Source organism: Castanea sativa, chromosome 12, assembly GCF_040712315.1.
Source record: "Castanea sativa cultivar Marrone di Chiusa Pesio chromosome 12, ASM4071231v1".
NCBI classification, from domain to species: domain Eukaryota; kingdom Viridiplantae; phylum Streptophyta; class Magnoliopsida; order Fagales; family Fagaceae; genus Castanea; species Castanea sativa.
Genome location: NC_134024.1, coordinates 45,781,610 through 45,797,212, shown reverse-complemented (window position 1 = coordinate 45,797,212; position 15,603 = coordinate 45,781,610). Strand labels below are relative to the sequence as shown.

Genomic DNA, 15,603 nt, shown 5'->3' with positions numbered 1-15,603 from the left:
TAGAAAGCTTCCATAAATAATAATAATAATAATAATAATAATAAAGCAAGACCCAAAAATTTAAAGACAGAGGATAAAATAAATAAGGGGAATGTTAACAAGCACCCCCTGGTGCTTGTTAACTGCAAAAAAGACAAAATTTTGTTTAAAAAAAAGTAAAAAAAGGCATCAAATACTACCTATAAAACTGAAAAAATAACATAAACTGCAAACAAAAAAAAAAAGACAAAATTTGTCAAAAAAAAAGTAAAAAAAATTATGAACCCCGTTAACGCAACTCAATAAATAAATGAGCAAAAGCTTGAGGCTATTTAATAAGGACATAAATAGCCGTTAAATTTGTATATGCTAAAAAAAACAAATTCTAATACTAACTTACCAATATATCTTAAAGGGTTCGGTTAATGCATATCTATTTTGGAAAATTTTTTATAGAAAATTGAAAAAGCAAATCACTTTTTTATTTTTTATGGGTTCCAGTTAACTCAACTGGTAAAGTTTCTAATGGTTGTATAAGAGATCTAGGGTTCAATTCTTGCATACACCAAAAAACTGATTGGTGTCTTCATTGTCTTGGTCTGATAATAAAGAGCTATCATCAGAAGCGAACGTCATAGGTTAAAACTCTCTAAAAAAAAAAATACTTATTTCATTTTTCTATAAAAATTTTCTTAAAATAGTTTACTAATGTATGACGGCATATATTAGTAAAATCCCTCACCATATCTTCTATTGTATACCGCTCATAATTTATCCTGATATTACTTTCTTAAAAAAATTGTTTAGAAAAATGCCATAGAATTTTTAAATAAGTAGTGATTCAGTGGCGGCGCCACATATAGGTCAGGGTGGTCCCAGGACCACCCTGACCTGAATTCTTTTTTTTTTATATATATTTAATAAAAAAAATTTATTTATCTACCTTTAAAAAAAAAATTAGGAACACCCTCAAAAAAAATTAGGAACACTCTCAAAAAAAATTTATGCCAATAAAATTAAATTTTGGTAGATTATTTGTTACATTTTGGCTGGTACCAGTTTTTAGAAGAAAAAAAGAAAAACTTTTAAACTAACAAACTCGTTAGCACATCATGTCATTACTTGCGTCGAATGCCTAAAAAACAAATTCAACTATCGCAAAGGTCGCCCTTTCTTCTTCTTCCTTTTCGGCTTCTTTGTTTCGTCTCAGACATTCTGCTAGTCTACCTCTTCTTTCTTTTCTTACTCTAGTTTTTGCTTTGTCAAGTTTTTTCTTTAGTTTGTTTTTTAGACTTTCAGCTTGCTAACCCCACCCACGTGACAAAACTCAAAAAGCTAACAAAATGTTTTGATTTCAAACTTATTTATTGAGTCTTGCCTCTTCCTAATATGATATACATATATAGACTATATTTTTTTTTTCATTATTTAATTACATATTTATGTTTTAATATTCTAAAACAGTAATTGTTATGTAATAACTAAATGATTTGAGTGTCAAAAAAGAAAAACTAAATGATTTGTTTTATTTGAGGTTTACTTATTTGGATCAATAATTTTATGTTGTATAAAAAAATATAAATATATATTATTTTTAATTTTTTTTAGAAATCCCGAAACACCCTGAAATGGTACGTCGAAATAGATATGTACCGAAATATTTCGTTCCACTAAACAAACTGAAACATGGTCCAAAACGGTATTTATAACATTGCTTTTAAGCAAAAAGAAAAGGCTAAAAAAAATTCGAACTTAAATCTAAAAAACAAAAAATTGTAACAAAGAATCTGAAGAAAAAAAATTGTAACAGAGCAAGCCCACTAAGGAATACCCTGAAAAACAACCCTGGAGCCGCCACTGTAGTGATTGATGGATGTAACCAATAATTTTAATTAAAAAAGAAAAAGAGTAGAGGTGAAGCAATCAGCAATGTTATGGAAAGTGGGGAACAGGTCCCATAACATAAAATGAGTAACTTATAAATAATTATTTGATTAATTTGAAAAGAAATATTGAGACGAGTAGGATGCATTTGATTAGGCCTCTTCATTTATAGCGTGTGTGACCCATTGGACCGTTGTAAAGATCGTTTTAACTTTTGAGAAATATCATATTGTGTCCTTTGGATTAGATAGCAACAGAACATGCTTTAAAGCACCACACATTCTGTAAATTTACGTAAGTGTAATAATACTTTTCAGATTGAGATTGACCGCAATATGTATAATATGGCACCTAATGCAATAATAATAGATAATTAAGATTAAAAATTAAAAAAATAATTTTCAGTCTCAACTATTAATTAAAAAAAGTTAAAAAATAGTTTTAAAAAAAATTAAAAAGTTTAAGTTAAAAATTAAAAATGATAAAAATTTATGTGAGAGGAAGTAGAGTAATTGGTATTGCACTGGATCCAAATCCATACTTTTCTATTATATTCAGAATAAATTTGCAGACTTTAATTAAAAATAAATCTTTTTTTTTTGAGGGACTAAAATATTATATCTTGAAATAATGAAATGTTTGTCAATTCAGTAAAAGTTTTTGATGTACAATTTATGCACAACATATGAAAAACTCATCTTCCTATAATCCTATTTGTTGCTATCAGGTCTCTCAGGCTCTTAGCATGCATGCATGCATGCATACATACATACATATATATATATATATATATATATATATATTTGTTGATATCAGGTCAATAGTTCAATCACCCATAGATGATAAGTATACGAGTATTTTTTTGTGAGATTACTTATCATTAATCGCTTACATTACTTATGCTTGTGGGATAGTGATGATGTGTGGAAAATATTTAGGTCGTGTTGAAAACTTGAATTTGAATTTGGATATTAAATTAATATAATTAAAATGCCATGATTTTAAATCAATTGATTTTAGATATCATTTCAAATTCATTGATTTTAAAAGTTTTAAAATCTTTGGTGGATTTGTCAAATGCAAATCTTTGACTTCTTTTAAAACACCCAAGCAAAGTATTTAAATTTCAATCACCCAAATCCAAATCCACATGTCCGAATTCTGCCATCCAAACACACCATTAAGATATATGAGGCCGTTATTTCCCTTTACTAGCTGTTTGTTGTATCTCAGCTTTCAGGCCCTTCACTCAGATTATTCCTCCCTAGTCTATAACACACCCCTTTAACCAACTTAAATTTTATGTTAGATGTAGTCATTGGGTGCCGAATATAAGGATCCTGCATCACTGAAAGGATTCATCAAATTGTTCATACCCCTCCAGAACAAACGCACTTATAAATGTAATTGTAGTTGTTCATCAAAACAGGGAAGATGAACATAGTAGCAATCAGTGTAAAGTATGTGGAAATGGCACAGCAACAAAGAAAATTTTTAACCTTGAGCCTTTTAACTTTTCCAAGGCAGAAAGATAATAGTAAGACAGGCATGTGAAGATTTCTAGGTCACCTCTTATCGTACATAAAAATTCCCATGAGAAACAACATTCAACCTATCACAAGAAACCCAACAAACAAGTCATGATAGAATGTATGAAAATCATCTCAGCATGATTTAAAGCTAGCCTTCAGCCTGCCAAAACAGAGAATGCAGTTATTAAAACACTTATACAAAAATAAATGGAGAACATACAAGAAAACAATTCTAAAACATCTCTCTCTCTCTCTCTCTCTCTCTCTCTCACACACACACACACACACACACACACACAAACACACAAGGTAATCTAAGGACAGCAGAAACACAAGTCATTGTCGTCTCCAAGAGTGAGACACAGACAAGTCACAGAGCTATCCATGAATAGATTGATGGCCAAATTGGTTGGATCAAATTCCACCAAACTTGATAATGATATAACAAAAAAATGACAAGTTTATTTCTTTAAATATATGGCCACGGGTCCAATTTTGTCAAAATTATTTATTCTGATTGAACTAAAGCAAAAGTACCTAGTACTATGTCTGACTATTTGCTTTTATTACACTAAGTTGCAGGGATTGAGATCTGGTGCAATAGCTATTGCACCATGCAATCCCTCACATCATTTCCACTTTTTCAAATTTTTTAACTTTCGACTTTTTTACTTATTTAACTTCCTTGATCCAATGATTTGATATCAAACATAAACTTTTTAACTTTTGATCTGAACTATTAAGAAGGTATTGCATATTGAACTAGATCTCAATCCAAGTTACAGCTCGTGTGTCCTAATATCTGCCTAAACCTCCAATAATACCTTGTTGAAGAAAAGAAATCACAAACCATATGATATGGACAGTACGATTGAAGCATATCATAATATCATACCAACCACTCAGACTATGCTAAAAGGGAGGACATCTAAAACATGGAGATGTGAATTAACACATTGCTTTAGGTATATTTCACAACCAATACACTTATTAACCACTTCTTTCATTATAAGATTACCATTATTTTCTGAAAAATGATTGCAAAAGTTTACAGTGCCAAGTAATGCTTTATTAGATTGAAGAGTAGCACCTAAACTTGACATTAGACAACCAAAATTTATGAAACAACAAAATTGAATAATAGACCTAGGAACCCGCACCTAGGGTGCCTAGAACCAGCACCAAGTTATTGAAGGAAAATTCTAAAGAATAATTTTATTACTCGAACTGTAAACTCTATGTATGAGCATGATAACATGCTTATATAGACTAATAGGACTAAAACCAAATTCTGATTTGACTTAAGAAATCAGAATTACAAAAGTATCCTTGACTCCGGGAAATATTATAAATCAATAAAAATTACAATTGACTCTTGAAATAAAATTTTCTCCGCGTTTCCCATATCAAGATTAGAGCCCACATCAACAAAAGTGGGGAAAAAGATACTCCATCCAAAGACACGGAAGCTACATTATTAAAAGTCATAAGAGTTATTACTTGACTTGAAAAGGATTTAAACAATCACACATGCAATCATCATTATTCTTCTCTCTCCATTTCTTTAAAGTCACGGCGACCCCAAGTTAGTGATGGCGACCCCAAGCTAGTGATGGCTACGAAAAGAAAAACATGGATACTGGTAAGTGCCGCAAAGCTCTTCTTACTCATTTGTGGGTGGTACGTCTCCTTTAAATACCATCATTCACCCTAAATAAACTTTGTCTCCAACTTTTCTTCACCCTCAAGTTTAAATATTACCAATAATAAATAATTTTTTACTCCAAATTGAGATTTCACAAAGGACATTCCAAATCAAACTACAAACAAAATGACACCTCCTTGAGGTTTGTATATATGTGGCAGATAATTTTATGCATGACTTCCTAACTAAATATACCCTTTAATATATATATATATATATATATATATATATATATATATATATATATATATCATACCAAAACTATGGACAAAATGACACTCCCACTTGAGGTTTTGTATAAATGAGTAGGAATCTTTTTTCTTTTTTTTTTTAAAATGGACTATTCCATTAAGTCATGACATGGGAGGACATGGACTTATCTATTGCATTATACAAACCTTAAGAAAGGAATGCTATTTTGTAAAAACCTCAATGTAAGTTGGTTTAACTTACCTAAAATTATTTTAAAGTGCAAATAAAGTGAGTTAAGGTTTTCGCCATAGGGATGTTAGTGATCTAAAGGTGAGTAATCAAGATTTGCAAGGTTTCAAGGATATATAATTTGTCAAAAATCAAAGAAGGATAAGCCTAGGCATCACACAAGAGGGTTCATTTGCATCACACAATTCTAGTACTCCAGAGCATCTCAGTTAACTTGAATTTACAGAATAAGTGTAAGAAAAGACTTCAACCACAACACTAGCCTATGCCAATGATCTTTAGCTCAAATGGCATCTTCTTCCCTTGTAATAGTAGGGTAAATTGTGAGGTTGTGGTTCAAGACCCCTAGGTTCGTGTGTAGTTACCAATCAAAAAAAAAAAACAAACAAAACCCTACAGCACCAGCCAGCATATAGAACTTAAGGATTCAAAAGTTCTTAAAAGGTTTATCTACATACTTAAAATCTAATACCATATACTTGGTAACGGCTGCTGCATTTCGCCAGGAAAAATAGTGTTAGGGCAATAAGTTTTCTATCGATTTTTTTATTTATATAGGTAATAGGAATTTTAATAAAATAGAAGAACATCGTGTTGACGATGATGAACACTCTAAACATGAAAAAATACATATAAATCAAGAACTAAAGCTAAGAGATTGTAGAAAATCAAAAAGTTTTCAATTGATTTTTGACCCATACCACCAATGAAACAACCTCTATCCATCATTATAGCCACATTGGCACTCATGTTAATCGCCTAAATAGACTACATAACTTGCTGGAAAGTAGAAACACCATACATCGAACCCAATCCACACCAAATTCATTTTGCGCTTTATTTTCTCTCAAACCTTCCTTGATTATTCTGCTGAATTTGGCATGATCCTAATCAAGATTGATTTGAAGACGTTCGAGGTCCAAGTTAAAGGTTTTAGAATTGACCCTCATCAGATTCTTGAGGCATGATGATACATGGGCTCAGTTTGGATTGGATTGGAAGGATTGAGATGTGTTACAAGTAATGTGGAATAGGCAGCAAAGGATTGGAGCATCAAATCGTTCTCCAGCATGTATGCAATGGGTAAAGGGCTCACTAATGTTATTCACCATAAAAATGGCAGCTGTAGGTTCCTAAAATTTCAGAATTGTTCTGATGCGGGAGGCACATAGCGATATTTATTTTAATTTAGTTCTATAATATTTTGCAATCACCTGGGCTCTTATTGGTAAATTGTATTTTATATTAGGACCTAGTAGTTTATTTTATTAGATTCAAGGTTATTTTTGTAATTTAATAAGTAGCCTTTCCTATGTCAATTTGAATTTGGGTTTAGTAGTTTATAGAAGCAAACTATTGTACTCCTATTATGAGAGATTATTTTGATGAATAAAGTTTCTATAAAAATTGTCGCCATGGTCTGGTCCCAGCTCCAATCAAGACTAGGCGTTGACTTATGGTACTTTTCTTTTGTTTGTGCTACCTCCAAGCAAGCCAAGGTTTTGACTCCTAGGTTTAATCTTTATTTTTCTTTTTTTGCTAAGTGGTTTAATCTTTATTTTTCTTCTTACAAAGTTCTACGTTAGACTCACATTGCTATATTTGCATCCCAAAAGGCATACCAGCTCAGTTGGATGTGAGCTCAATTTTTGTCCAGTGATGGCTTGCAGTTTAGAGGAAAGGTTCAGGCAATGAAATCAGGTCCAGAATTCTGGCAATGAAATCAGATCTAAATTCAACACTAGCCATTGCCAAGTGAAGAGGGTCAATGGTTTGTCGACAAGCCAGTGGGAATGACAAACTCATGTTACATTAGGAAGTTCTAATTGGTATAACCATATGGCTTGCTACTGGAAGAAGGGAGGAGGAGCATCATTGGTGAAGGAGTTAGAGCCTGTTAGAGACCACTGCGTCTCATGCCATACAGTATCAAAACAGGAGTAATCAGAGGTGATGATCACAGGAACTACAGGATTTAAGCCACATCAGCAATTTTGTTTTAAAACTTCCTGAATTTTTGTCTTATTTATCTGAGTATCAAAAAATTAAAAAATGCATGATCATAGCAGTGGAAATTTTTATTTTTCGTATTCAAATTTTACTAAAATGCTCCATGTAATTTTTTATAGTAAAGGGAAGAAGAAAACCCTCAGTGGAAGCCAAAGAAGTCTTGAAAGACCCAACGGTACCAGTGACTAAAAGCGGGCTTAAAAACTAAAGAGCTTACATTACCTAAGGCATGGGAGACCGACTTAATCCAGTGGGAGGTTGAAAGTAATAGTTGAGATGAGAACAAAGTAGAAGTATCTCTACGTGTCAAGGAAATTCCAGAACAAGGAATAGGGAAATTCCCATGAAGAAGGTCAGCCTTTCAAATCCCAAGTGCTTCCAGATAAGGATTTATAAAAGTAATACTCCAATATAGAGGACGCAAAAAAGGTGGGAAATCTGTAGAAGATGAGAAGCTTGATTAAGTGAGCAATGTGAGGAAGGGGACTCTGGTGTTGGTCCCAAATCAAGAAATTTTTTCTTGCCCAATTCTACAGAAGTGGGGGCTAGTATCCTTCTGAAGGTAGATGTGGTGAGTTGTTTTAAGGAGGAACCTGTTAATGGGGATGTGGGGTCTTGAAAGTTATGCTTTCACTTGTTCACTCTGACTTATTGATGATGGAAGTGCAGGTATAATGAAACAAAAATTGTTGGAAAGAATATTGCTCAAAGTGGAAAAAATTTCAATTATGCGCATGTGCTTGGTGGTGAATTAGTGCCCTTTGGTGAAGTTATTTTGGGGGAGGGGAAGGAACCAGACCTGTTTCTTAGGAACCATATGAATTTGATCCACTAAATGTTAATGAAAGAGAGGAAGTATTTGATTGGCTAATAAAACGTGTCAAAGGCTTTAGTAGATTTATGGATGTCTCAATTGAGGAATTTGATGATCAAATGATGGCTTTTTTCGAGGCTCCCCAAGCAAGGAGCTTCAAGCTTGTGATAGGCAATAGGCAGTTGTGAAGCCTAGTGTCCTCTGTTAACTACGGTGCTTGGAGGGAGGGTGGTAGTAGAAGAGCCCCTAAGATCCCTAGGCTGTTGCTTTGTCCAAAATGAAGTTGAGGTTGATTTCATGAATTGTACAGGGGTGAATAATCTAGGTAAGAAATTAGTGGTGAGAAGATTGTTGATGGATCGAAAGGGGGATGTGGATTGTGGTCTGACAAAAATAAACCACAGGGGCTCATGAAGCAGTCCTTGTGTGGAATGAAAGGCTCATGCAGCAGTTGGGGCTGCTGAGTGTGTTCTTTTAACGTGGGATAAGAGAGTGGTTGAGAATATAGAAGTTGCGATGGGGTTTTCTCAGTCTTTTGTTTGTACCCTAATGGTGAAGATTGTTTTTTATGAGCATTAAATGTAGTTTACGGCGCAAATGACAATAAACTGAGAGTTGGTTTGCAGTAGGAATTGTGAGAAGTGTTTGACAAATGGAAGTTGTTTAGCTAGGAATTTTATTGTGATTCAGTTTTTGAGTGAAAGATCTGGATGCAATGGGTTTACATCAACAATGACGGAATTTTAAGATCTTATTTTGGAATTGGATTTGCCACTAAAAGGTACACATAGGAAAGATTGGAGGAATCTATCTATGTTTGCCTGTGGAGAATTTGTGGGTTTAGCATTTAACTTTAGAAGAAATTTAGGGTCCAAGAAAGACTAGGGTTTGGTAGGGAAGGGAAAATGTTTAATTTAGGGTTACAAACAAGAGAAGAAACTGGGATTGAATTTGTCCACAAGCTGTGAACAGCATCTGTGAAAACAGGAAGAGTAATGGAGTGACAGAAAAGAAAAAGAAGGTAGTAATCAACTCTCAATCCATTGTGAGTACTTTGATCACAAATATGTAAGGACTCTTTCTCGTACAAGGAGCATTAGGACTCCGATTTAGACTAGTACACTAAAAACCTAATACGGTAATAAAAGTCTAATTACACAAAGGAAATAAAAATAAGATATTTAGAATCTACTCAATAATTCTAGACTACCTAATTTACCAAAATAACCTAAACTCACAGAATATTGCAGAGCTTACAGTTCAGCCACCGATTACAAACTAACAATAACTTGTAAGATTAAAACCATTTTAACCCTATAATGTTTATAACTCAACCTTTAACAATAAATCTTCCATGGCTGCATAGAATAAATATAACAGTAATAATTTATTTTGTGTTCTAATGATCTTCCTCATTTGGTGGTGCCCCTATTCTTTGCCATTGCATTGACTCCACATTGAAAAAGGGAGGACCGTGTCAATATAGAGAATAAGACTGATAATGTGTCAATAATTGTGTTTTACTCTCCCCCATCCCCCGCCCTCCCTGCCTTTTTAATTTTCCCTTTCCCTTACAAAAGGTCTTTTGTCATTCTACACAATCACCAATCATGTCTCTTGATGCAACACTGCCTTACCTCTTGCAATTCTGCTCTTGTCAAGCAGTTGCTTTCGAATATATTTCTAGAGAGCTAATAAGAGGATGATCTATTGTAGCATTACACTGCTAGAAATCTATTATTCACACTATATTCCAAATGACATTGGACAAAATCATGCATACTCTTAGGCAGTGAAAGTTTGACCAACATTGCAAGGAACTAGGATTCAAAAACCAACTGATTTAAAGAAATGGAATGTAGAAGAATTTGCCAATGTGGAGGATAAGATGAACAAGTTATGGAAGAATCTTGAAGTACTTGACTTGCTAGAAGATAGACGTCCTCTATCATATGATGAGACTTTGGAAAAAGAACGGCTTCGCATTGAACTTGAAAAGGTAACTCTTATGGTTGAAATATGTTGGAGGCAGAAATCTAGGGCCCTTTGGATCTGAGAGGGGGATACAAACACTAAGTTCTTTCATAGAACAGCAAACTCCCACAAAAGATTTAATACTATAGACAATCTTTTGGTGGAAGGTGAATTGAAATCAGATCCAAATTTAATATCAGCTTGCATCTCTCATTTCTACAAACAATTGTACTTTGAAAATAGGGCCAAAGACCTGTGCTAGATGAAGTGGAATTCTCTATGATTTATGAGGAGGAAGCTGCTTGGTTGATAAACCACTTGAGGAAGAGGAGGTATATGGTGTCATCCAAGGTTGTAACGGTGATAAATCTCCAAGACCAGATGGTTTCTCAATGGCTTTCTTTAAGGCTTGTTGGGACTTTTTAAAACTTGAAATTATGGAGGTTCTTGCAAACTTCCATTCACAAGCTGTCTTTGAGCAAAGCCTTAATGCAACTTTCATTGCTCTCATTCCAAAGAAAGTAGATGCTGTCAGTGTGAGAGACTTTAGACCTATTAGTCTAGTGGGCAGTATTTATAAAGTCATTTCCAAGTTGCAGGCTAATAGGCTGAGAAGGGTGATTACTGGAATTATCTCTGAGTCTCAAAATGCTTTTCTTCAGGATAGACAAATCCAAGATTCTGACTTAATTGCTAATGAGTGTTTGGATAGTATGCTCAAGGCAAGGATACCTGGGGTTTTATGTAAGTTAGATGTGGAGAAAGTTTTTGATCATGTCAGCTGGGATTTTCTTATGTATATGTTGCAGCGCTGTGGATTCTCTGAGAAATGGAGAAAGTGGATTTTGTTTTGTATCTCCACAGTGAGATTTTCAATTTTGATAAATGGCTCCCTTAAGGATTTCTTTGGGAGCTCTAGGGGGTTGTGCCAAAGAGATCCTCTCTCCCCGCTCCTATTTGCTATTGTTATGGAGGCATTAAGCCGTTTGTTGGATGGTGCGGTTTTGGCTGGATGCATTTCGGGTTTCACTGTTGGTACCAAGTCTAATACCCCCCTCATGGTGACCCATCTACTCTTAATTTTCTGTGATTCTTCAGCAAGTCAGATTGAATATTTGCAGGAGATTTTAGCCTCTTTTGAGGCGGTGTCAGGGTTGCACATTAACCTGGCTAAGTTAAAATTAGTTCCAATTGGAGATGTGACTAATATGGGGGAGCTTGTGGCGTTGCTGGGTTGTAGACAGTCATCTTTGCCAATGACTTACTTGGGACTGCCTTTAGGTGCTAAATTCAAGGACAGGGCGATTTGAAACTCTATCCTAGAAAGAATGGAGCGAAGATTAACAAGTTGGAAGCTATTATACTTATCAAAAGGTGGTAAGATTACCTTAATCAAAAGCACTCTCTCAAGTTTGCCAACTTATTGCCTATCTCTCTTCCCTATTCCTATGGATATTGCTATTCATATTGAGAGGCTTCAAAGGAATTTTGTATGGGGTGGGATAGATGAGTCCCCTAAATTCCATCTAGTAAAATGGGCCCAGGTTTGTTCTCCCTTGCAGTCTGGCTGTTTGGGTATTAATAAATTTGAGAACCTTCAATCAAGCTTTGTTGGGGAAATGGTTGTGGAGATATGGAAGAGAGAAAACCCATCTCTGGAGGCGGATTATTGAGACTAAATATGGGAATCATTGGGGAGGTTGGTGTACAAAAGATGTCTCTAATCCTTATGGTGTTAGTCTTTGGAGAACCGTAAGAAAAGGCTGGCCAGCCTTTCAAAATCCATTCAGTTCGAGGTTGGTGTTGGTGACAGAATTAAATTTTGGCATCATGTGTGGTGTGGGAGCTGTACTCTCCAGGAGGCTTTTCCGGAACTCTATAATATTAGTTGTAATAAGGAGTCTCCTATTACAGATGTTATGCACTTTCCTAACCAGAGACTTCACTGGGATCTTCTTTTTTCTAGAGCTCCCCAAGATCGGGAAACATAACATTTTTACACTTTTCTAGATCTTAACAATTCAATGCCCCTTAATGGTGAAGGTCAAGACAAACTATGTTGGAAACCAACCGGGAATAAGAATGTTAAAGTGAGTGAGTACTATCTCTCCCTTTCCTCTACTCTTGACATTTCTTTCCCTTGGAAACCTGTGTGGCGTTCAAAGGTCCCTCCCAGGGTTGCTTTCTTCTCGTGGACTGCCTCATTAGGTAAGATTTTGACTACTGAAAATTTATGGTATAAGGGTGTCGCAATTGTAAATTGGTGCTATATGTGTAAAAAGTGTGGGGAATCGGTGAATCATCTTCTTCTTCATTGTCCTATTGCTTATGAATTATGGTCTATGGTGTGGGCTCTATTTGGTCTTCAATGGGTTATGCCGCACGGTGTCTCTGATTTATTTTCGAGTTGGCAAGGTTCCTTTGGTGGGCAACGGAGCATTGATTTATGGAGGGCTGTCCCACATTGTGTCCTATGGTGTATTTGTCGAGAACAAAACTCAAGATGTTTCGAAGGGAAGGAACAGTCTATTTCAGAATTTAAATCTCTTCTTCTTCACACCTTGCTAGAGTGGAGTTCTTCCTTTAATCTTTTCGCTTGTTCTAATTTTTTAGAAATGCTTGATCTTTCTAATTTATGTATTTGATGTACTGTTTTCCATGTACACCCCCGGTGTACCTAGACTTTTGATTAATACAATTCTGTTATTTATAAAAAAAAAAACCGTGTATATTATCAATACGTAGAATACAAGAAATTAGAGAACATGAATTTGATAAATTTTAGAATCCTAGGATCAAATGTTAAGCATCAGGTCAAAGAATCAATTACACAGAAACATGAAAGTGATTTAACAAGTAAAATTAAACCCAACATGAAAACTCACAATTTAATTATTTTTGACAACCTAGACAACATACACACTTGCATTTACATTGCCTTTCAAAGATAAGGCACTTTGAAGTGGATATTAAAATATTCAAATTATTTCAACTGTGATTATAAACCTACTCGCATTATAATAACTCAAAAATGACAACCAAGCCTTAGTCCCAATAAGAAAACTACAAAAATTCACACTCTTTATTACCCCCATAATTGAAATTCTAGTGGATCTATTCACAATAAGGTGACTAAAATTTTTTTGACAGGTAAGTTACACAAGCACCCAATGGGTATTAAATCCATGACCTTACCCTCCACCTAGCACTTGCAAGGGGAGGAAGTGCCAGTCAACTAGAGCTCTTGGCCATAAAAAAGACTAAATTCTATGTTGTCCATCAACCTACCAGAACCTTACTCCCTTTTCTAGGTTTTGGACCAGCTATGAACAAATATTCAACATTAAACAGAAACGTAGACAGAGTTTACTGATATTATGATAAATTATAAAATTCTTGGAGCTGATTATATGTGTCATTATTGCAACTTAGAAGTATTGAGTTACAGTCTTGATATTAAAGCTAATTGGGTTCGAGTATGATAATGACATGATGATGTTACTAAAAAATCTCAAAGCAGGTACCAATGGTGATATCCTAAGGGTTGAGGCTTCACTAACTGAAGCACAATGCAATAAAATATAAATAATTCTGTCTAATTACAGAAAAACAATCATCCATAGCACAATTTCATGATCTTAACAAGGTGATAGTATGCTCCTATGAACTTTAAAGGACGCAATCAAATAATCCAACGTTTGCGACTACGTCACCATTTCATCTTAGCCAAATTTTTTCATATGAAGTATGCTGGCCAACTTCTTTCGTTTCTTTTCATATTGAAGCAACAATTCATATCCTTAACTGTGCACATTCATAGGCATTTACTCCATAGAATTAGAACTGCAACAAGCACACTAAACAGTATGGTTATTGAGAAACCACTCTATTGAAGCAAATGCAATAATTGACAATGAAAATGAAACCACAAAACCTCAAATCAACTAAGCCTTTAGGGTTGGTGTAGGGATCCTTCTTCAACTAATTGGGGTTAATGACATTTATTAAGTTCCTCCATTCTACCCTAACTAAAACCATACTCTCAATACCAAATTAAATTTGTACAAACATTGTTAGAGATACAACTTTGGGACCCAGATTCATTGTAATCCTAACTATACTACTGCAACCTTACAGTTAGTCTAGGATTAGCCTACTATATATACCATTTAATGGGTACATTGTAAAACAAAGAGCTCAATAATAAAAATGTAATTGATCAGGGCTTTATGTTGTGATTCATAAAATCGTCCACATCAAATTCTAGTGAGACGAAGCATTAAGTGCTCGTTTGGTACTAACACGTTATCAAACCGCACTTGTTCAAGCTACATTCACTCTTTTAAATACAATTTTTTTTTTTTTTTTCAAACAACCCCATTTTCAAAAAGCTGTAAAAATAAGTTGTACTAAACAGGTACTAAAGTCATTTAAATAAGTTTGCATGACTATTTATGCTCATTTGAACTTTCTTACAAACTAGTTGGATGAAAGTTCCATCCTTTTTATATTTAACTTAAATAAAATCAAATTCTAATGACAACCCAGATACGGGAAAATTGATATATAAGTTCAAAAGTAATAAAAAGTAGAGAAAATTACCTGACCCGGATTTGATTTGGGATAAGAGAGTGACTCAAGCTCCGACACTCTTTCTTGCAGAGCATCAAGTTTTTTCACCTACCCAAAAAAAAAAAAACACCCACTTAGAGTTGAATATAATTGATAAGAGTGTGTGATGGTTAGCGGGTTACTAGTACTACTTACATCAGAGAGGAGAGCATAGCGATCAACCCATAAGTCTCTCCAGATGAACTGGGAAATTGCGGCTCCTGTAACTGAAAATCCTAGACCCAACCACACCAATCGAGTCCTTATCATCTTCTTCTCCTCCTAGTTTTTTTTTTTTTTTTTCTTTGCTTTGCTTTGCTTTTCTTTTGCTTTTTGTTTTTTCAAATCACAGAATGAGAGAGATTGAAGAAGACGATTAATTTAATGGGCCTAAGTACAGTCTCCTGTCTACAGCCGAATGAGGCCCATTCTAATTTTTCTTTTTTTCTTTTTTCTTTTAGAAACAAGGCCCATTCTAATTTTCAATATTTCTCTTTTGTTTTGGTTTTTGAGGAGTTTTTCTCTTTTTCTTTTTCTTTTTCTTTTTTCCTTTCTTTTTTTTAACAAGACTGTTTAAAATTTGAGAAATTATCTCAACCAATGAAACTGTACCACATATGCAAATGTGTGACTCAGTGTTCTAATTAGCACAA

At 34.3% G+C, this 15,603-nt stretch overlaps 1 protein-coding gene across 1 annotated transcript; it reads right to left on the bottom strand.

Moving 5' to 3' along the window:
- Positions 1-3,208: 3,208 nt before the first annotated feature.
- Positions 3,209-15,305, bottom strand: LOC142618555 (uncharacterized). The gene is made up of 3 exons (XM_075791502.1): positions 15,107-15,305; positions 14,942-15,019; positions 3,209-3,555 (listed from the first exon to the last, which is right to left on the bottom strand). Exons 1-3 carry the CDS (start codon positions 15,218-15,220, stop codon positions 3,544-3,546), a joined length of 204 nt encoding a protein of 67 aa, XP_075647617.1. The 5' UTR covers positions 15,221-15,305; the 3' UTR covers positions 3,209-3,543.
- Between the last annotated feature and the right edge of the window lie 298 nt (positions 15,306-15,603).

Excerpts from the sequence above, each read along its gene's own strand:
- LOC142618555 (XM_075791502.1), bottom strand. The coding sequence starts at position 15,220 with ATGATAAGGACTCGATTGGTGTGGTTGGGTCTAGGATTTTCAGTTACA. Across the intron at positions 15,020-15,106 it reads GCTATGCTCTCCTCTCTGAT|GTGAAAAAACTTGATGCTCT; the intron begins GTAAGTAGTACT and ends TTTTTTGGGTAG.